Raw genomic sequence first — 22,221 nt, 5'->3', positions numbered from 1 at the left:
TTTCTCAAGATACTAGTATTCACTCATTAATGGCGTTACTAAGGTAGTCACCACCACCTCCTGGTGGCAACAGGTAAACAAACTCCCGGCTGTGGATGGACAATCAGAAGGCCGACCTCACAAGCAAAACATAAATAAACTTCACAACTAGCCACAACCTGACAGCTTAACGGTCACATTGCTGTGCCAGGGGCAACCACGAGTCCCCAACTAACGTTAATTGGTCCCGACGAAGAAGCATGTCACTATGATCCCGGTGGCCTGTCATAGATGAAGGCTAATGGTGCATTAGATGTTCTTAGGAGGGCTACATAAGATTTCCTGTTTCAATACGCTTTTCTCATCCTGCTCGGTGAGCAGTGTGTTTGAGGACAAGTAAACACTGTATGTATGAAGTGTTAGTTATGTTAGCGGCCAGTCAGTCAGTCAGTCAGTCAGTCAATGATCCTTGAAAACCCTATGTTGTCTGCGGGTTAGAGCCACACAGCTGTTGTTGTACATCCTGAGAGGACTTCCTGAACACACTCCAAACAGGAAGTTCTCAGCTCTTGGGGATGGAGTGTACAGTCCCACTACAGCTCCACTCACACCACTCAAACACCACCACCTGTTCTCCAGTCTCTGTCTTCCACTCGCTCCATCTCTCACCACCTTCTCTCCTTATATATATATTTTTTCCTACATTTTTTATCCCAGGATTTTGTAACCCTTTTTTCACCCGGTGCCAATTTTCTAAGTGATCCTGGGCGCTACACTCCCCCCACCAGCCTAGGGAGCCCAGGGCCTCGCTCATGCCTCGCTCACTGACCTTCTTGTCACCTGACAGGGGGGAATTTCCCCGGTAGGACAAGGCGCGTGGAAGGAACACGTTATTCCAACCAGTTCCCATCCCCTCCATCAGTCGCCCCGGCTGTCATGGGGGATCCGGTATAGCGACCAGGATTACAGCATGTTTTTGTGAGGGTATTAACTAGTAGGCCCTTTCGCCAACCCCACCTAGGGTATGGGCGCTGATGGCGCGGAGAAGACACGCCCCAAGCGACCACAGCGTCCCCGGTATCCATTCTGCCATCTCTGTATTGCTTCCATGTTCCAACAGTCTGTTCTATTACAGTATGTTCCAGTCCCATGGCTCTCCTTTAAGTTGTGACACAAAAGTAGGTCAGAAAAGGTTGCGAATCGGAACTGAACAATGAACAATCAGAACTAAACATGGAGAATCATGTTCAGTATTTATGCACCACATATCTGGAACACAGAAGGTCTGCTAAAAGTCTTAGTGATTTTAAATCAAGGCTGAAAACCTTTTATTTTGCCACTGCCTTGTATTTAGATATTTTTTTAAATAATTCTTCTTACTCTTAAATCTGTTAAATTTTTTACCTGTTTTTGATTTTATTATATTCAAATGTGCTTTCATAATGTGTTCATTTTGCTACCTTAATTTCGCTGTCTTAATGTTTAATGTTTCGTTTAAAGCACTTTGAATTGCCTTGTGTTGAAATGTGCTTTACAAATAAACTTGCTTTGCCTTGTGAACAACTGTAACAGAGGAATATGGTGTTATTTAAAACACAGGTCCTGATTGTTGGGTCAACGCACAATTCAGACCTCACTGTGACAGTTGCAGAGCAATAGTTGTTCAGTCATGCGGGTTGCAAACTTTAACCACTGGCCTTCATCTGTAGGACTTTTTGAAGGTTTGCAATCTTCTTTCCAAACTATTCAGACTTCCTGTTTAGTAACTCCATTGTTCCCACACGTCAGTCAGTCAGTCAGTCAGTGATACTTGAAAACCCTATGCTGTCTGCGGGTGTCGTGAAGACGTATGCATGTGTGGAGGTGCTCACTTTACTTGAAGGGTTATTTTAAGGTTAGATTTAGTTTACAGTTAGGGTTAGGTTATGGCTAGTATAAGGGTTAATGATACGATTAAAGTTATATACATACATCATGCATGCTTGAGTTGGTGTGTAATTAAAATGTGTGTGTGTGTAGTGTGTGCACATCCACACACGTTTGTGTAAATGCACATCCTCTATGTGATGTGTTAGAGCCACACAGCTGCTGTTGTGCATTCTGAGAGGACTTCCTGAACACACTCCAAAAAGGAAGTTCTCAGTGGGTTCATGGAGTGTAACAGCCCCACTACGACTCCACTCACACAACTCAAACACCACCACCTGTTCTCCAGTCTCTGTCTTCCACTCGCTCCATCTCTCTCCACATTCTCTCCTTATACTTGTATTGTCCTCTATTTATTCTGCCATCTCTGTATTGCTTCCATGTTCTTTCAGCAGTCTGTTCTATTATGTTCCAGTCCCATGGCTCTCTAAGTTGTGACACACAAGTAGGTCAGAAAAGGTTGCGAATCGGAACTGAACAATTGAACTAAACATGGCGAATCATGTTCAGTAGTTAGGCACCACATATCTGGAACAAACTCCCTGGAAACGGAAGGTCTGCTAAAACTCTTAGTGATTTTAAATCAAGGCTGAAAACCTTTTATTTTGCCACTGCCTTATTTTATTTAGATTTTCTTAAATAATTCTTCTTACTCTTAATTCTTTCTGTTTTATTTTGTACTTGTATTCAAATGTGCTTTCATAATGTGTTCCTTGTGTTGCCTTCATTTCGCTGTCTTGTTTAATGTTTTGTTTAAAGCACTGTGACGAGTGTGGATGAGCACAGCCCAGACTCAGTGATGACGCTGTGAATTCAGGTGGGGAAGAGGAGCGTGGACTCTGTGATTAGACTGCATTAGTTTCAGGTGTGGGTGAGTGCAGAGAGGACGCTGACATGATAAAACAGTCAGTGGGACTTTTACACAGGATCGGAGCACTACGTCTGCGGCACGGCACTCTGGGGACGGGGAGGGGCCGTTCGCTGGTTTTTAGTCCTGCCGACGGTGAAGACAGGTAGTCAGGGGGAGCTAGTGTTTTTATGTGGCAGGAGGGGAGGCTACACATGCCGTCTCCTGTAGGTAGGTAGGGCTGGAGAATTAGCAGAGTGAATCGTCCGCCTTGCTCCGCCGACCTGCGATGACAGCTGTCCTACCATGTTGAATGTGGTCAGCACGGCACGCCGTCCAGCCAAGCAATTCCCCTGGGAGTTGGACGACGTCACAAGCTCAGACCCCGGGGGGGCCGGGGGGGGGGTCTCGCCAAGCGGGCGAGTTAAGTACTGACTTTAATCACAGCGTGATCTGGGATATTTAAATGTGTATGATTATATAGGCCTATATATTATTATGTGGGTTTTCATAGCAATAGTGTGGTGATCCATTTGTATGTACAGTTATCCGAATCCTTTTATAGTTGAGTATTTACCTTTAATAAAGATCGCTCTTTTATACTTAAAGTCGTTGTCTGTGGTGTTTCCAGGTTCTGGCATTTACCTACAATTTGTATAAAGGTATAAACCCACATTTATTACAGCACTTTGAATTGCCTTGTGTTGAAATGTGCTTTACAAAAAAACTTGCTTTGTCTTGTGATCAACTGTAATAGAGGAATATGGTGTCATTTAAAACCCGGTGCTGACTTTTGGGTCAACGCACAATTCAGACCTCACTGCAGAGCACCAGTTGTTCAGTCACGCGTGTTGCAAACTCTAACCACTGCACCTACTATCATCTGTTGGACTTTTTGAAGGTTTGCAATCTTCTTTCCAAACTATTCAGACTTCCTGTGAAGTAGCTCCATTGTTCCCACACTTCACCTGTTGAATGAATCTATAAACACTCAACCTTCATCTGTCTTTGTAAAGATGTTTAGTTCCTGTTGAAGACACAAACACTCAACCGTCATCCTCTCTTCATCTGTCTTTAGAAAGATGTTTAGTTCCTGTTGAAGACACAAACACTCAACCTTCATCTCCTGTTCGCATGTGGTCAGTGGAGTACATTTACTCAAGTGCTGTACTTAAGTACAATTTTTAGGTACTTTTACTTTACTGGAGTATTTCCAATTGTCTATACTTTTACTTCTACTCCACTACATCTCAGCGGCAAATATTGTACTTTTACTCCACGACAATTATTTGAAAACTTCAGTTACTAGTTACTTTGCAATTATCAATTATTATATTATAAAACATACATTAACCACTTTAGCCCCATTTTATACATAGGCTATTTGAAAACAGACGATCTACAAGCTCACAACGCGTCGCATCGCGACGCGTTGTGAGCTTGTAGATCTGCTATTTTCAAACATTTTAGTACTTTTACTTTTGGTACTTTAAGTACAGTTTGATACCAATACTTGTGTACTTTTTATTTTATTTACTTGTAAAGGAGTACTTCTATATTGCACAATCTTGACACATTTACGTTTACATTTAAGTAAAATATCTGAGTAGTTTTTCCACCACTGCTGTTGAATGCACAAACACTCAACCTTCATCTCCAGTTCGCATGTGGTTCGTGTTGAAGACATGTATAAAGACTCAACAACGTTCATCATCTCTTACTGTGGAGGTGAGTCAGCTCTGAAGCGGAGCATTGTGTTCTCACAGGGGCTGGGCTTCAAGCTGCCAGTCTTTCCTTGGAGCTGAGCTGACATTTCCGAGCTGGATTAAGTGCAGATTAACGGAGCAAAGCTCGTGATTGATTTTAAAGGCAATTAACCCTTTAAGACCGGGAATGCATCTCTGTCATTTTAAGATTTCTTTGGCTATTCAAAAATGGCAGATCTACAAGCTCATAGCGCCGCGTTATGAGCTTGTAGATCTGCTATTTTTTGAAAGATCATGAGAAATGTGTGCAAATCTTATATATTATTATGGATATATGTATTTTTAAAGGGAACATTTGTAACTCAAATATTTGCTTCTGGGGGATTCTACAAATATCTTCTAAATCCTAACAGTTTTTTGAAAAATAATATAATATCAGTGGTTCTCAAAAATGATATGGCCGTGGACCCCCATCTCAAAATATTTTGTTCCAGGGACCCCCAGAAGTTGTAAGAGAGTCAAAAATGTTCGCTTTAAAAAAAGGATTTGCACACATTTTCAAGATTTTTCAAAAATAGCAGATCTACAAGCTCATAGAGCTTGTATATCTGCTATTTTTGAATAGCCAAAGAAATCTTAAAATGACAGAGATGCATTCCCGGTCTTAAAGGGTTAAAGTGGAGATGCCATGGGGCTACACAGCCCAGATCAAACAAAAGGAGTTCCACAAGTAGAAAAATAAATCAATGGGAGGCTAAGACAACAGGACCGATTGCCAGGAGGTCTTGCCAAAGCCGGTGGATCTTGGGAGGTTTCTAAATAACACCTTGTCAGGTCCACAGCCTGGAGGACAGATGTCTCTGAAGGAGGCGCCTGCCTGCAGCATGGCTATGTGTGATGGATGGTGTGTGTGTTGTCTATTTACATACAACTATACAGTACATATCCTCCCTGGGGCCACAATGTAATCAAAGGCCTCCATCATCGTAAAGTGACAGTTTACACTTCATCTGGTCCTAGCAACCAAACACTTAAGATTAAACACATCCTTTAAAGGGTTAGTTCAGATTTTTTTGAGTATTTTCTGTAGGAAATACTTACCTTTAATGTAGTGGTTGCAAAGGTATTAATTGATTGCCCGAGTCCCGTGGTCAGAGTTATGGTCCGTTTCTGATAAATATGAAGTAGTTCCGGTAGATTAGTAGATTTGGTGGGGGCCGCTCATTAAAAATAAATAAATTTAAAAAACTAGCGTCATTTGTATTGTTGACCTATTTCTACCATATAGAGCAGGTTTCGTTCAATTTCGACCCCTCTGTCACATGGTACTATTTTTTGTGTCATATATTTTGTGCGTGAGTAGGCTGCTGCGGCGCAGTGATTTTGGACACAAACATTAGTACCATGTGACAGAGGGGTCGAAATTGAACGAAACCTGCTCTATATGGTAGAAATAGGTCAATAATACAAATGACGCTAGTTTTTTTAATTTATTTATTTTTAATGAGCGGCCCCCACCAAATCTACTAATCTACCGGAACTACTTCATATTTATCAGAAACGGACCATAACTCTGACCACGGGACTCGGGCAATCAATGAATACCTTTGCAACCACTACATTAATGGTAAGTATTTCCTACAGAAAATACTCAAAAAATCTGAACTAACGTTTAAAGCAGGGGTCTTCAACAGGGGGTCCGGGACCCCTAGGGGGTCCTCAGAGTTACTACAGGGGGTCCGCCAAATATATTTTTTTACATGAACCACTTGAACCCTGGCATCCCTTTTCTGAGGAGAACGCCTCGCGCTTCGAGGCGGTGTGAGCTTGTAGATCTGCTATTTTTGGCAACGAGGTATAGGTGTAGAGGGAAAAAAGAGCAGACCAAGTAAAAAAAAAAAAAGTTTAATCTGAAACACAATTTTATACATTATAGAGGGGGTCCCTGCTTCATCTCTCTCTCAGCTAGGGCGTCCCTGGCCTGAAAACGTTGAAGACCCCTGCTTTAAAGGAAACACAGACATATACTGTAGCTACTGCCGTGCTCTGTGTGTGTATGTACTTGCGTGCGTGCGTGCGTGCGTGCGTGCGTGCGTGCGTGCGTCTACAGAATTGCCAGCACAGAATAATTCATTATGTGTGTCCTGTTTAGGGCAGCCAGCAGTACTTACGTAAGACCCCCCCCCTTCTGCCCTGTACAGTATCTATTACCATGATCTAATCCCCCCAAATGGTTCTCCCTCCTCTCTGACCTACATTCCATGGTCCAGACCAAACCTCTGGGTTACAACCAGGATAAAATAAACACAGTCACTGCCAAGTTGGCCTCTCGTACACTGGCTGAGATACAGTACAGTACAGTACAATACAGTTACAGTACAGTACAGTACAGTACAGTACAGTACAGTACAGTTACAGTATAATACAGTACAGAGGTTGAAAATCTGTTCATGTAAAAAAAAACTGACTTTCTTCAGTGAATTACACCAACATTGTTCCTGTGAAGCACTTTTGTACTGAGATGGAGATGGAGCATTTATAAAGATTGCTATTTCCAACTTTCCTCGGAGTAAAATGAACTGTGTATTTTACAGTGTGGTGCAGTCAACCTCAAGGTCTCTGCATCACAGAGGTAATGAAATCCTGTTAACATGCATTCATCTCATGTCGTTCACAAACTGCAATTATCTATAGAGTCGCTCTGACCTCAACTGTGTATCAGAGTCCAATTCCTGCATCCAGTCTCTCTCTGGATCGATAGACACAGTGAAAAACAAGAAATGATGACAGACAGTCATATTATACCAGGTTGCTTTTTTTGCCCCGATCAAACACTACCAGCTGCTTCTCTCTGTGTGTGAGAGTGTGTGTGTGTGTGTGTGTGTGTGTGTGTGTGTGTGTGTGTGTGTGTGTGTGTGTGTGTGTGTGTGTGTGTGTGTGTGTGTGTGTATGGTGTGTGTGTGTCTTAGCATACATTTGTTGTTAGCACTTAGCACTCATTAGCATGCTCAGTAGCAACCAAACAGGGCTCAACTACTGCAATCTTTGTCAACCGAAACGCGGTCGCGGAGGCTAGACTGTTGCCCAATGCCCACTTAAATGAGCTTCTGAGCTTACACACCTGGAGCAAACCAATTAACGAGCGACATTAAGCAGCGCTGACGGCCAGGCAACGATACACAGAGAATGAGAGAGGGGGAGGAGAGAGACAGGGGCGGGCGTAAGGTTATGATCCCATAGCATGGGAGGACGGCCCGTCTCCCCATTGGCTTGAAGGACAGCCAGTCTCCCCATTGGCTTAAAGGGACATTTCACCGATTTTGCATCAAACCCCTATTTTTGTCTATGTCTAGGACCCATACACATGATCCTGGTGTTTTCTGTGTTTTATCTGTATTTTTAGATTTGTATCCATATCCTCAGAGACTATGAGTCATTTGACTCATAGTCTCTTTATCTCACCTTATTTCCTGACTACACTGTAGACCACACCCCCACGCAGCCTCCCCTCCCCACAAGGAAGGGCAGTGCCCCAAAGCATTATGGTCATTGTAGTAATGCAGCAGTCCAGTCAAACCCCAGTCAAACACACAGACTTCTACATTTTTCTGGCCATAGGGTGCAAATTTCTAATTTTGCTACTGTTACCTACTACAAATATTATTAACATTGAGTGACTGTAAGTTCTTCCAGGGGTGAAATGCTCCTTTAAAGGACAGCCAATGATTAAAAGGTTGCCTGAAATGGTGAGAAAGTGTTGTTCAGTCTCTTAAGAGACCCGGCGGTTACTCTTCGAGCAACCTGGTAAAAAACAAACACCATTATTTTGCATTCAGGCTGAATGAAAGGTTACACCTTGTCCTGTAAATAATAAAGGGCTTTGTTCCTCTGTGCGGTGAGGTCTTTGGAGCAGCAAGCTAAGCAGGATCCACCCTGTGATTCTCTGCACGTCTGAGGCTATAATGTGACAGCGCTGACAGAGGCAGGCAGGCCTTCATGTTGTCACCGGGGGAGAGTAACCTCCCCTCGGCCTTGAACCGGGGGGCTCTGCCGACCGCCGGCCCCCATGGAGATGCCAGCTAATTCCCATTAGCCTTGCTTCTTTATTGTAAATAAATCTTAAAATGACACAGATGCGTTCCCGGTCTTAATGGGTTAAATATGTGAGGAGACGGGGGGGTCCTGGCTTGATGAGTAGAGAGGTCGTCTGGGAATCAGAAGGTCGCCAATTCTCTCCCCCGGACCGACCAGTCTATGAGTCAACGTGTCCCTGAGCAAGGCACTTAAGCTGCTCGCATTGCTGCTGAATTAATAACGCCCACTGCTCCTAATAATTAGGATGGGTAAATGCAGAGGACAAACTTAACAGCATATTATGGTAACCTTGTGCCCCATGTGGGTAAAATACAAGACAGGAGATAAAGACGGCTATTGATTTGGACTGAATTAAAAAAAAATCACACCCAGTGTGAAAAGAGTGGTGCCTTTGAATTAGTGTAACTGGTTGCATCCTTGTGTTGCAATCAGATGCAGCTGTTGAGGCCATGCTCAAACGGACGGACGGACGGACGGACACACACACACGGTCAAGTGTAGGAGTGACTGGCACCACAAAAAAAAAAAAGTGTAAGTAAATTACATAAAGAAGGGACAGAAATCCTAATATACAATAGAGAGTCGCGCGCATGCGTGGCTGTCTGTCTGCCTCGCCAGCCTGTTTGTGTGTCTGCCTCTCCAAGCTGTTGTGGTGTCTGGGTCTCACCAAGTTAGGTTTCGCGGGGTGGAGCTACAGGGTTTCCAGGGGGAGCTTTCGCTTTGCATGTCGAAACAAACACCGCCGCTGCAATGAACGTCTACACTGTCTCTGTCTCCGATGTGCGGCCCAGGCTACTAGGGCCCTGCGCAGCGGCGAGACGGGAGGGCCTCGCAGTGGCCCGAACCTCTAGTATAATACAAAAATAGAGCTTGGAGAAAAGTGGAACCAGTCTCTCTCTCTCTCTCTCTCTCTCTCTCTCACTGCTAAAGTAAGACAGAAACACAGAGTGGTTATGAAGACACTTACTGATTGCGTTCCACTTGTAGCACCAGTTCCAGGTCATTGGATGTCAGAAGTATTTCTCCTCTGTCTGGGTACTGAGCCTGCTGGAGGACAAAAGAGAAGCTGGTCAGGTTCAGCCAACAAGGCATTGGACAAAAACAACGTACAAGTGCACTGAAAGACATCATAGAGGATTAGAACCACAAATGATGTCCTATACTAGAAACACAACATACACACACTGTGATTTATCATCCCCACACTTCACATGTGACAATACTTTACCATCAAGCACTGAACCTCAAATTAGAATGCCTATTATCTTGCATTATGGATATTATTACAACACGTACTATATATTATCATGTAAAATGACCATATAAGCAACAGCATCACAACACATAACACAGTGGATGCTGTTTTAGTTGTTAAACTGTAATTCTCCATGTCTGTTATGACACGCCCACTTTTGAACGTTCAAATCAAATTCCTCCCAATGTCATGTACATCTTGCATTATCCCGTTTCACTCAGAAAAATCACAATATTAAGTAAGAAACTCTAGAAATGCAATTTAATCTGAACTTCAATGATGGAAAGTCTGATGCTTATTGCTTTCTTCAAGTTGATAAATGTAAATGTATCGAAACGTTTGGACCTTCGCTATATTCATTGATTGGTTGTCCTGCTTGTCTGTCATGCTTTGAGTGCATGCAGCTATCATGCTACAGCCGGCAGTATTAAGCAGAGCATGCATGGCATGGGAAACTGGCGGCCACATGTAAGTAGAGTGACTCAGAGCAGTAACAGGGAACAGGTGTGTGCCAGAGCCTTATATTAGAGAGTTCCGCCACTGAGGGGGCAGAAACGGTGCCGGTCACGTGGTTCATGTAACTCGAAATATAGTGACAAACGCTCATAGACTCCAGTGCATTCCTTAACTTCCGGTTCAGGGCTTTGTCACTATTCGCCAATAGAAGCCTATGTACTGTAGAAGACCGGGCCCGATGAAGTGAATGGAAGTGACGTAACTCTCCTTGAATGGCAGTAGTAGTATAGGTCACCTTAGGGCTAGCAGCATGCTAAGCTAAGATGGATGCTAAGACTATTAGCATGTTAGCATCTTAGCTTAGCATGCTAGCCCTGAGGTGACCTATACTACTACTAATGGCTCTGGCGTGTGCACACCAAACTAGTGGTAGAAACATGATAAAGACCCGATTCATGAGCGCGTTCAACAGGCTGTCGTACTACGTATCAGAAACTAAAACTATCTGCTTGTTTAATTTCGCCTGACACTTTTAATTACACCCTTGGATGAGTCAAGAGGTGCGTCGCAAATTTCTGTCTACGAGACACCAAGGTGAATGTTCATTCATTTGGACAATATATTAACAAATCTCCCCACAGATAGGTTTTAGTTGGGACATTTACTCATATTGATTGTGTTGCATAAAAAGCAAACGCTCCTCGGTGTTGAATCACGTTCAGTGAGAAGGAACACATCACTGCCTTACAGCCGCTCCATTAACCCTCTAAGACCGGGAACGCATATGTGTGTCATTTTAAGATTTCTTTAGGCTATTAAAAAAATTGCAAATTAAAAAAAAAAAAAAACGTGAAAATGTGTGCAAATCTTTGAATATATATTTTTCTAAAGCGAGCATTTTTAAAGGGGAATCTTGGACTTAGGTTTTCGTACCTTTTCTATGACGTTATGATATCTTAGGATGTATGGTACTGTAGATAGCATAGTGACAGAACACTACGCAAAAAATAAATAATAATAATCTCGCTAGACGAGATTGAGATCTCGTCTAGCGAGACTTTTTTTTGTTTGTTTTTCAACTATGAGCGCAATTGCCTATTGGCCTATTGGCGCAAGTTTTAAGCTGTGGCGGACCCGGGATGGAGTTATGACATTTTTCTACTGTACCATTCACCCTAAGATATCATAACGTCCAAAAATCCCCTTTAACTCTGTTACAACTTCTGTGGGGGGTCCCTGGAACAAAATATTTTGAGACATGAAAAAGTTTGAGAACCACTGACATTATAGCAACATAATTGTTTTTCAAAAAACTGTTAGGATTTAGAAGACAATTGTAGAATCCCCCAGAAGCAAAGATTTTAGTTAAAAATGTTTGCTTTAAAAAAATATATATATTCAAAGATTTGCACAAATGTTCTCGATTTTTCAAATACGAGCTTGTAGATCTGCTATTTTTGAATAGCCCAAAGAAATCTAAAAATTACACATTATTTCCCAGTCTTAATGGCTTAATGCTTCTGGCTGGAATCCAGCTTCAGCGCTGTTACATAAGCTCTATCTACACTGTTTTCCTTTAGCTGTTCTGTGCTCACATAGTTCAGGTTTCAGGGCATATTTATTTTTTTTAATTTTTAGCCCTTCCATGGACTCAAGCCTCATAGGATTTTTCTGAGCATAAAAAGGTCACAGCTTCTTACTTAAGCTGTTGCCAGTTGTGAATGTGGGACAGCGGGGTTCGATGCCACAGTGAACTTGAGGCAGTCACAAGTCTCTCTGACAGGACAAAATGTCAGAATCCTACTTTTCTGAGCTCCATGGCCTCTGGAACAGCCTGCCAGATGACCTGAGATATGCCCTCCATCTCCAATCTCTTTTCAAACCTTTAGGCTATGGAGAAATAAAACTTTTCTTCATACAGTAGCCTTTGAAGTTTCTTCCTTATTTTTTTTCAATTATTCATCCCTGAAGCTATGTCCACATGCAGTGTGCATGTGGACTGGATGTACCTTTCTCGGCTTTTGTGGGCTGGGTTCGACAGGATGGTTGATGGAAGCAGTGGTGGGAAAAAGTACTCACATTTCTTACTTAAGTAAAAGTATCAATACTGCAATATAGAAATACTCCGTTACAGGTAAAGGTCCGGAATTCAAAATTGACTTGAGTAAAAGTATTGGTATCAAAATATACTTAAAGTACAAAAGTAGAAAGTACTCATTATGCAGAATGTCCCATTTCACAAGTTTTCAAATGTATAACAAGCTCTTGAAAAAAGCAGATCGACGCATTGTGAGCTTGTAGATCGGCTATTGTCAAATGTATAGGGCTGAACTGGTTAATGTGTGTTTTGTAATAATAATCAAAATCTACAATCTATCTAACTAGTACCTCAAGCTTTCAAATAATTGTAGTGGAGTAAAAGTACAATATTTGCCTCTGAGATGTAGTGGAGTAGAAGTGAAAGTACTGAAAATTGGAAATACCCCAGTAAAGTAAAAAATACCTCAAAATTGTACAGCAATTTGAGTAAATGTACTTAGTTACTTTACACCACTGGATGGAAGTACGGTGTTCTTTCCGCATGTATCAAGCATTTTTGGCTTATTTTGTATGCAGAGTATCTCCTCCAATTTTGTTTATTTCTTCCCATATTTTATCAGATTTTTTTTGTCACTTCCCCAAGCACACTCAAAATGTGTTATATAGTGCAAGTGATATTTACACTCCAGTACTTTCTTCTTTTTGTTTTAGTTCTTCTGAAAAACTGCAGTTAGGAACTGGCAGAATAGTTTTGAGGTCAAATCATTGCCACTAACACTGTTCAAAAGGTGCTTTAAAGAAGTTAATTTTTGTCTTTGACTGCAGCTCTGCAGTGGAAGGACTCTAAATAGTGCCGTATAAATTAAATAAAGAGGTTTGACAGTGGAAACATGTCCCATCTCCTCCTGTCCATATCACTCATCTGTATTCAGTCCAGTTCATCTCCTCCTAATCGAAGTTCATTGTTCCGGAGCATTCTTTCCAAGGACTCGTGCTCAGGAGTCAGCTTGGACAATGTTCTTTCTCCACCCTCACTTAATCAGCATCTCTCTCGTCGCTCTCTCTGTCAGTTTATAAAACCAGACCCAGAGATGACAGGTGACACATAGGCCTGTCACGATATTACATAATCGTCTAATCGCAATTATTTGAGATAATCGCAATTGCATAATCGTCATAATCGTTTCCATGTTCACACATTCTCAAATATCTTATTTCTTTGTATATTTAAGTTATTTGTCATATCTGCCCTGTGCACATTTTGATTACAAAGCCTAAAAGGCATTAAGAAATGTATTTTTTATTCATATGTTCCAATGTTCAATGGCAAACACACAATTAAATCGTTAATTGCAATTATTTGAGTGACAATTAATTGTCAACTTAAATTTGTAATCGTGACAGCCCTAGTGACACATGAAGGACGTCAACTAAAAAAAAAGAAAAAAGACAAAGAAAGGAGCACACTAGTGAATGACATCAACAGGGCATGAAGGTACAGGAGAGAAGGGATGGAGGGATGAAACGACCAAAGACAGATAGAGAGAGTTCCGCTCAGTGAAGCTACAGAGTGATGGAAAGGAGACAGAGTTCACAGAGTGCAAGTTTCTCTGTGTCCTCTTCCTCAGTGCTGGAGACTCTGATGTCTCCGTCTACTACTCCTCAGCTGTGAGTCTCTTTTCTCCCTCTCCCTCTCTCCCTCTCCCCCCCTAGTGAAGCAGGTGTAAAGTAACTAACTTTTGAGGAATTGTTACTTTGCTGGAGTACTTCCAATTTTCAGTACTTTTACTTCTACTCCACTACATCTCGTAGGCAAATATTGCCTCTGAGATGTACTTTTACTTTTACTCCACTACAATTATTTGAAAACTTGAGTTACTAGTTACTTTGCAGATATAAATTATTACATTATAAAACATACATAAACCACTTCAGCCCTATTTTATACATGATACTATTTGAAAATAGCCTATCTACAAGCTCACAACGCGTCGTATTGCGACGCGTTGTGAGCTTGTAGATCGTCTATTTTCAAACACTTTGGTACTTTCACTTCGCTTTCACTTCCGCACTTTTACTTGTAACAGAGTACTTCTACATTGCAGTATTGATACTTTTACTTAAGTAAAACATTTGAGTACACTTTCCACCAATGGCAGTGACAGGGATTAAGACACATTATATCTCTGTCTCATTCAGTGCCATCTGTCACACACATGTCACTGGTTTAATGACATGAACGTGTATTTATGGTCCAGTAAAGAGGTCTGACTGGCCTTGTCTTGTGTTGCTCTTCCTCCACATGTATAACAGCAGACAAGAGAGCAATGTCTGTCAACCTGTAAAATCCCAGAGCAGGTCTTGACATTTACACAAGCTGCCGCGTCCCTGGAGCTCTGACCTGAACTGACCTGAACTGTTTCAGAGGAGCAGAGGAGTGTGTGTGTGTGTGTGTGTGTGTGTGTGTGTGTGTGTGTGTGTGTGTGTGTGTGTGTGTGTGTGTGTACACACACGTTGCTAATCGACATGAAGAGCCTCTATAATTAATCTATGTCAAGTGCATGTCAGAGTGGCTAAAATTAAACAAGTCTTCTCTGAGAGGGGCGGAGGGTGTGTGTGTGTGTGTGTGTGTGTGTGTGTGTGTGTGTGTGTGTGTGTGTGTGTGTGTGTGTGTGTGTGTGTGTGTGTGTGTGTGTGTGTGTGTGTGTGTGTGTGTGTGTGTGTGTGTGTGTGTGTCAAAGTGGGGAGTCAGCAGCCTGCAGTGTTCTGTTAGATAAAACTGAAAAAGAACAAAAGATAGAAGGTCAAAACTCTTATGTTTTTCAATCCATCAATTCCATTTAGGTGCCATGGGATGGGTACTCAACGGTTATGTAAGACTTTAAACTGCCAGCCAATAGTACAATAATACAGTGGAACAAAGAGAATCTAACGCCAGATACCGATACTTAGTTCCCTGAATAAAACAAATGTGACCTTGTGATAAATTGACATGTCTTCTTCCTCTTGTGTTTCCAGACGGCAACAGTTGCTACGCCCGCGCTTCAACAAACAAACACACAAACTCCTTCTGAGAGCAGTTCCTCGTCTCATAAATCAACATCCACTAGTCCATACCCGGGGATGCTGGGTCACTACTGGTCATGATGACTTCTGACAACCAGCCAACAACCAATAAAACCACAGCGTTCCTTGTTTCATGTCCCATAAATCAACATCCACAGTCACTTTTCTCACTTGTCTATTTCCCAGTGTCGGCCTCAGGCTGCACCGACTGTGATGTTAGGGATGCAATTAATGGACAATTCTTGGCCAAAACCAAATACCGAAAATAGGAAACACAGTTTGGCCAAAAACCTAATGGCCGAAAAAAAAATCAGATCAGTTATTTAAATTATAACAATAATGATGTATTTATTTATTGTGTAGAAGTATGTATTTACTATTGTGTAGTAATAAAAGACAATATGTCTCAAAACATTAGCATGCTATACAGTTGAAAAGTTTAAAGAAATATTAATTCAAGAAATTAAAACAATGAATAGCCTAACAAAAGGCAATATAATGCCTCTGAACTTTGGCTTGCAATTGCATTATTCTACATAGCCAAAATGCATTAATAATATTAGGCCTGCCATTCGGGATGGAAAATAAAGTTGCCCTTTTGGAGAAGTCACTTTCAGATTCAGTTTAGCAAGAGGGGGAAACACACACACACACACACACACACACACACACACACACACACACACACACACACACACACACACACACACACACACACACACACACACACACACACACACACACACACACACACACTTCAAAGACAGAAGTGTTTACAGCTGGTGTTCATTATTTAGCGCTGCACATACAGGCTCTAGTTAGTATTACTTCCTACTTTGTCTTGGGACGGTGCCGTCGTGTGAGGGGAGGCGGGGTGGAATAGCAGCTGGGCTCAACTTGAGAGAGAAGCAGCTGATGTGTACTTCTCCGTACAACGGAGTGTTACCGATCGGATTGTGCTGTTTGTGTATGTCTTCTAAACATTCGGTAATATTTATTCAGCGTTAAAAACGTTTTGACCGAAAACACAATATGCATTTTTTTGTCTTCCCGAATATATTCGGTGGCCGAATTCTCGGTGCATCCCTATGTGACACACATGTTATACTGTGATGTTACCCCATGATGTGAAACAAATGTTAAAGCCAGGCTAGTGGAATCAGAGCCTCCCAACTCCTCTCCATGATTCATGAATAAATAATGAAACCAGACTGTTACCTGATGAAGCAGCAAGAAAGACAAAATACACCCCACTAAATCAGTACAGAAAATCTAATATTTTGTGCATTTTTGGGGAAGGAAAATTGATGTGATTTTACGGTTGGATATTTGTGTTGATGCAGTGAAAACAACAACAAAATGTAGATGGAAAGCCTCCACGCTACAGCTGTGCTTTCTCTCAGCCCTAAGGTGATGAAGGAATAATGGACAGAACCTTGCCATTAATAAATCAGCAGTGATGCTGTGCGTTCAAAGGACTTTTGTTTCTTTGTCACTACAGGGAGTCTAACGCCTTGGGTTTTTGTTTCCTCCAAGACATAAATGGCTCATTCATCAACATTGGCCCTATTGGTTCCCTGGCCTAGGGTAGGTACCCTCACAAAAAACACATGCAGTAATCCTGGTCTCTATAATGCCTCCCCCTGGTCAGCCGGGGCGCCTGATGGAGGGGAAAGGAACTGTTTGGAATAACGTGTTCCTTCCATGCGCTACGTCTAACCAGGGAACCTCCCCACTGTCAGGTGATAAGAAGCGGTCTGCTAGCTCTCATGCATTGAAGGAGGCATGAGCTCGGCTCTGGGCTCTCCCTAGGCTGGCAGAGGGAGTGTAGCGCCCAGGATTACATAGACAATTGGCAGTGGGTGAAAAAATGTCTTACAAAAATCGTGGCATAAAAAAATAAAAAGTGATGTTGTTTCATGATTGAGATGAGGTGCTCTTGAGTGGAATGAATCACTGCTCAACATTCACAGCGCTGTGGCGTAGAGAAGATTAGTTTAGTCTTAGCTTTAGTCTATTGTTGTGTCTCCATTTTATAAAGTGTTTGTGACTGCAGACTTCTATAGGTAGCAGCACCATGGCACGGTCAATCCATTCCTAACCGCATTGTTGGACACAGTGACATGTCCAGCGCCATTGTTGACTGCTGTGATTGGAACAACACTGTGATTCATTGGGTACAATGTGCAGTGTTTACACAAAAAAAAAAGAGGACAAAAGGGTCTTGGTGAGGATGCTGTTCAATCTGGAGGTGCTTCTGGACAACAATGCTCCTCAATTGTCCTCAACAGGTGGCATCAACAAGCCTGCTGGGTTTCTGTTCAAACTGACACACTCCCTACCAGTACACCGCTGACCACCAAGACATCTCTGCTGTTGCACATTTCAAATAATAAAACGAGCACTCTGTGATGATCCACCCGTCCTGTTTTAATGTATAACTGTGGTTTAGTGTCGATTTCGGCGACTAAAACTATGACGAAAAATGTTCGTCAACTACCTTTTTTTCACTGACGAAAACAAAATAAAAACAAAATAAAAACTAAGCTATGATGACTAAAACTAAGACTACATATATTGACAATTTCGTCAACAAATAAAAAGCAGACTAAAATGTTAGTGAGGGACTAGTGGAGAAGAGATCCAGTAGAACTAAGACAAGTCATTTTATGTTTGGTTGCGCTCGGGTGTTGTGCTCTGAAAATAGCAGATCTACAAGCTCACAACGCGTCACAGCGCGACACGTTGTGAGCTTGTAGATCGGCTATTTTCAGCATGCAACTAAGTGTAAAATCAGGCATTATGACGCCATCAAGGCACCGCCAAAATACATTTTAGTCGACTAAATCAACTGTGCATTTAGTCGACTATAATCTTATGATATTTAGCTGACTAAAACTAGGCAAAAACTAAAACATTTCAGATGACTAAATTATGACTAAAACTAAATCGAAATGTTATGTCAAAATCAACACTGCTGTGGTTAAGCTGTGTGTTGCTGTGACAACTGCTCCATTTGTCACCAAAGCTGAGCTGGAGGCAGCTTATGTCACTTTGGTCACGATGATTAAAAGGCAGAATAAAAAGACGCCCAGACGCTGCCTGTCCCTCAACTCCACAAAAGAACCAAGATGACAAGTTCCCCAACAGACAGCTTGTGAATTGTGCAAAGTCACTTTATCCAGGCAGCGCTAGAACGGAAATAAATCCTCACTGGTTGAAAAGCATATTTCACACTTTAGAACAGGGATGTAGAAAGAATCATTTTGTAAGGAAAGCCTTTCTGTATAAATCAAATCCATCCCAGTAATAGTCAAACATTCTCCCTCCTCTCATGGACATGTTTCATGCTTCCTGTGGGTCCACACAGAATATTTGCCATATGTGCCACTTCAATGCACGGTGCCTCTTTTATGAAGAATGAAAATCTATTTTTTTTAACACTGCTAATGGCCATGAATGTTGTGGAGAAAAATGTCCCTTCCTCCAAAGGCATGCAAATAAGGCAATTAGTGCCGTGGGAGCCAGTTGAGGACACGAACTAGAGGACACCAATTTGTAGTGACTTGTTAGCGGTGACAATACGACTGATGGCCAATCAAGAAAAACTCCACCACGTCCAGATATTAGGAGACACAGAACCTGCACGATGTGGGCTTCAAATAAGCCCTGCTGCAAATCACAGGGCAGAGGGGAAGTAAACAAGAACCTCATTTAGAAAAGAAAAGGCGAGTTGCATCCAGTCTTATTACGATAGTTTTACGTCATACTGCAGCTCAAAGTAAAACTAATTGCAGACAAATGGGGTGAACTAGGACTGAATGCACATTCATTATAGCCTGTGGCTCGAACGACTGTTGTCTCAGTAAATATTCCCTTTGTGTTTCTGTTGTTGTTATTCTTTCCACATGTGCACCTAATGTTGTTAAAAGAGTATCACCCAGTTAATGTGGAGACCAGACCACATAGGACTATTAACGTCTTGCACAGTTCCTTACAAATGCATCCCTTTCAGGACATCAGCAGATGGTGTTTGTGTTTTCAGAGACTATAAAAACCATTACTATATAGACTATATATATTATTTTCCTTTAGGATCATTTAACAGCTGAAACAGTGAGTCTCCCTGCCTCATCTTTCACAACATGTTGCCTTTGCAACATGAAATGTTTGTGGAAATGGACAGGCAAGCTGGTGGTGGGTGGATGGATGAGTGTGCAGCGATAGGAAAAATGGAGGCTTCTCCTTCACTAACTGTGCATTTTATCTCCAGTGAAACTCGGAGCATGTTTTTACCTCATGAATATTCACCTGGCTGGGGCCGGCTGCAGTAAACACAGCTCCTCAGAAACGCAGTGGAAAACTGAAGAGGCTGCTCAGGCAAACTAAAGTACAGAACCATCAACCAGCGTTGGCATTTTGTGCCGGCTCCACTTTTAAAGATCTGTCTCCTTTAGCCCCCTCCGTTGGATCCATCATGGTGCTGTAATGCACCTCCCTAGCCGGGCCTTAAATTTAATTTATGGGTCAAATGTGTGGCTCCTGCCTTCAATAGACTGCATTGTAAAATGACAACTGCCCCAAAGAGGGATGAAGAGATGACTTCAGCTCAGAGCAAATGGAGGACATTGACACATTAGCACGGTGCCTGGTGGCTGATGGGTTGTGAGATGGTGTCAGTAAGGGTTAGACCCCAATTTTACTGACTGTCCATCAGCTAATTGCCTTGCTAATGGTTATAGGTGAGACGATTGTTCTGACTTTGACATCGAGTCATTAACGACTCTGTCTGTCAGGTCTGGTAGTGCAGGAAAATGTCTACTCTCTGCAATTTACATCATGTCATTAAACAAGGTTTAACATGGTTTTGAAAGCAGCGCGTCATCCTTTAAAAGGCCTTGAAAAACACATCATTTGGGCTTGACTCATAGAAAGGGAGGAGGGAGAGAGAGAGAAAGAAAGAATGAGAGGAAACATAAGTGCACGCATTAAAGGAAAAGTTGTGAAAGAAAGGCTTTAATATGAGACGGTGGAGGACATAAGGAAGACATAAGGAGGGTAGGGATATAAGGAGGACATAAGGGGGATAGAGATATAAGGAGGACATAAGGCAATAAGGGGGGTAGAGCAGAGCTGGCTGGGTTCATGGTGGGAGTCGAACTCCTGTGGGGAGTACATCTAGTGAGGTAGAGGTATAATGAGCATTTATGTGGCCGAAGAGCCCGCTGTGCTGTTATCACACAGAGTGGCAGGTTCAATTCCTACGCCGTTATCACAGAGTGTTTCCAAACAGAACCCAGATTCACATGTGTTCATTCACACATTCATTCACAAACGGCAGTGTCTTTGCTCAAGGAAACTAGGAGAGGAGCTGGGGATGAACCCTTCCTAGAGCCATCGTTCATCCTGAGCCACTGTGACATGTGTGCGGACACACAAACTGATGAACACACGCACATCACACATACACACACCCATAAGCAAAAAAACAAAAACGAGCTGCAAAAGTGAAATTAGTTCAGCAAAGATCAATGTTACTTGGGGGACTGTGATGATAAGGTGATGATGAAAATTGATGTGGTGTTTGTGGGTTTAATTTAATTTGAACACACAGACACGAAAACGGAACGCTCGTCCTAAAAAACACTGCTCCATTTTTTCCGCGGACTGAGGCCGCTGGATTAGACCCAGGGCGAGGGTGTTTTAGGACGACGGTTCTTGTTATCCATTTCGGAATGGAGAGGTGTGAAATAAAAGGGAAAGAAAACGTGTCCCCCTTGGTTCTCAAATGCTCTCTGCGTCCTTGCGCACACACACACACACACACACACACACACACACACACACACACACACACACACACACACACACACACACACACACACACACACACACACACACACACACACACACACACACACACACACACACACACACACACACACACACACACACACACACACACACAATGTGAATGTTCATTAGTCCGCTGTTTCCCTGATTGTCAATCAGTCACATGGTCTGTACACAAACACAGTCCTACGTAAACACCACTACGCCCCTTCAGCCCAGACATGAGCAGAGAAAATAGATGACAGGAAAGGAGAGGAATGAATGCTCCGGATTGTTGCTGTCCGGAGAGAGAGAGAGAGAGAGAGAGAGAGAGAGAGAGAGAGAGAGAGAGAGAGAGAGAGAGAGGATGCCATCAGGTCAGATCTGAACCTATGTCAGCTGCAGGAAGGACTATAGTCTTATTTATGTGGTATTATGAACTGTCTGGTACCAGGTGAGCCAAAAGAGTGCCCTGTCCCTATACTTTAAAAACCCAACTAACCCTGCGGTGCACCCACACACCCCCAAACATCCTGCTTGACTTGTTGATGGTCTCTCCTGCGAGTGCAACACAGTCTCCAATCAAACATTCCTCACAACTCGTACCACTCAGTCAGGAGACTGATGAAGAGACACAGGGGAGAGACCTTGAATTCACAATAGAGAAAGAGCTCAAGACCTGAAGTAAACTGGAGAGAGAGAGGGGGCAGGGTGACTCAGAGAATGAAGAGAAATGAACAGACCAGAAGTAGAGATGAGCGCGCACGCACACACACACACACACACACACACACACACACACACACACACACACACACACGCACACACACACACACCAGTGGTACTCAGATATTTTACTTAAGTAAAAGTATCAATACTGCAATATAGAAATACTCTGTTACAAGTAAAAGTCCGGAATTCTAAATTTACTTGAGTAAAAGTACAAAAATATTGGTATCAAAATGTACTTTAAGTACCAAAAGTAAAAGTACTAAAATATTTGAAAATAGCCGATCTAC

General features: G+C 42.3%; 1 protein-coding gene across 3 annotated transcripts in view; it reads right to left on the bottom strand.

Annotated features, from left to right (window-relative positions):
• Window positions 1-22,221, bottom strand: part of adam19a (ADAM metallopeptidase domain 19a) — a 133,555-nt gene that overhangs the window by 59,704 nt on the left and 51,630 nt on the right. For 2 of the 3 annotated variants that reach the window (XM_080451147.1, XM_080451145.1), the window contains exon 3: window positions 9,521-9,600. In XM_080451147.1, coding sequence (XP_080307273.1) covers window positions 9,521-9,600 — 80 coding nt within the window. The remainder of the gene's footprint in view (window positions 1-9,520; window positions 9,601-22,221) is intronic. The other variant, XM_080451146.1, reaches the window with a different exon arrangement.

The sequence above is a fragment of the Gymnoscopelus braueri genome, assembly GCF_963280865.1.
Source record: "Gymnoscopelus braueri genome assembly, chromosome: 15".
NCBI lineage: Eukaryota > Metazoa > Chordata > Actinopteri > Myctophiformes > Myctophidae > Gymnoscopelus > Gymnoscopelus braueri.
The sequence above is the reverse complement of the archived record's forward strand: the minus strand, read 5'-3'. Positions and strand labels throughout refer to the sequence as shown.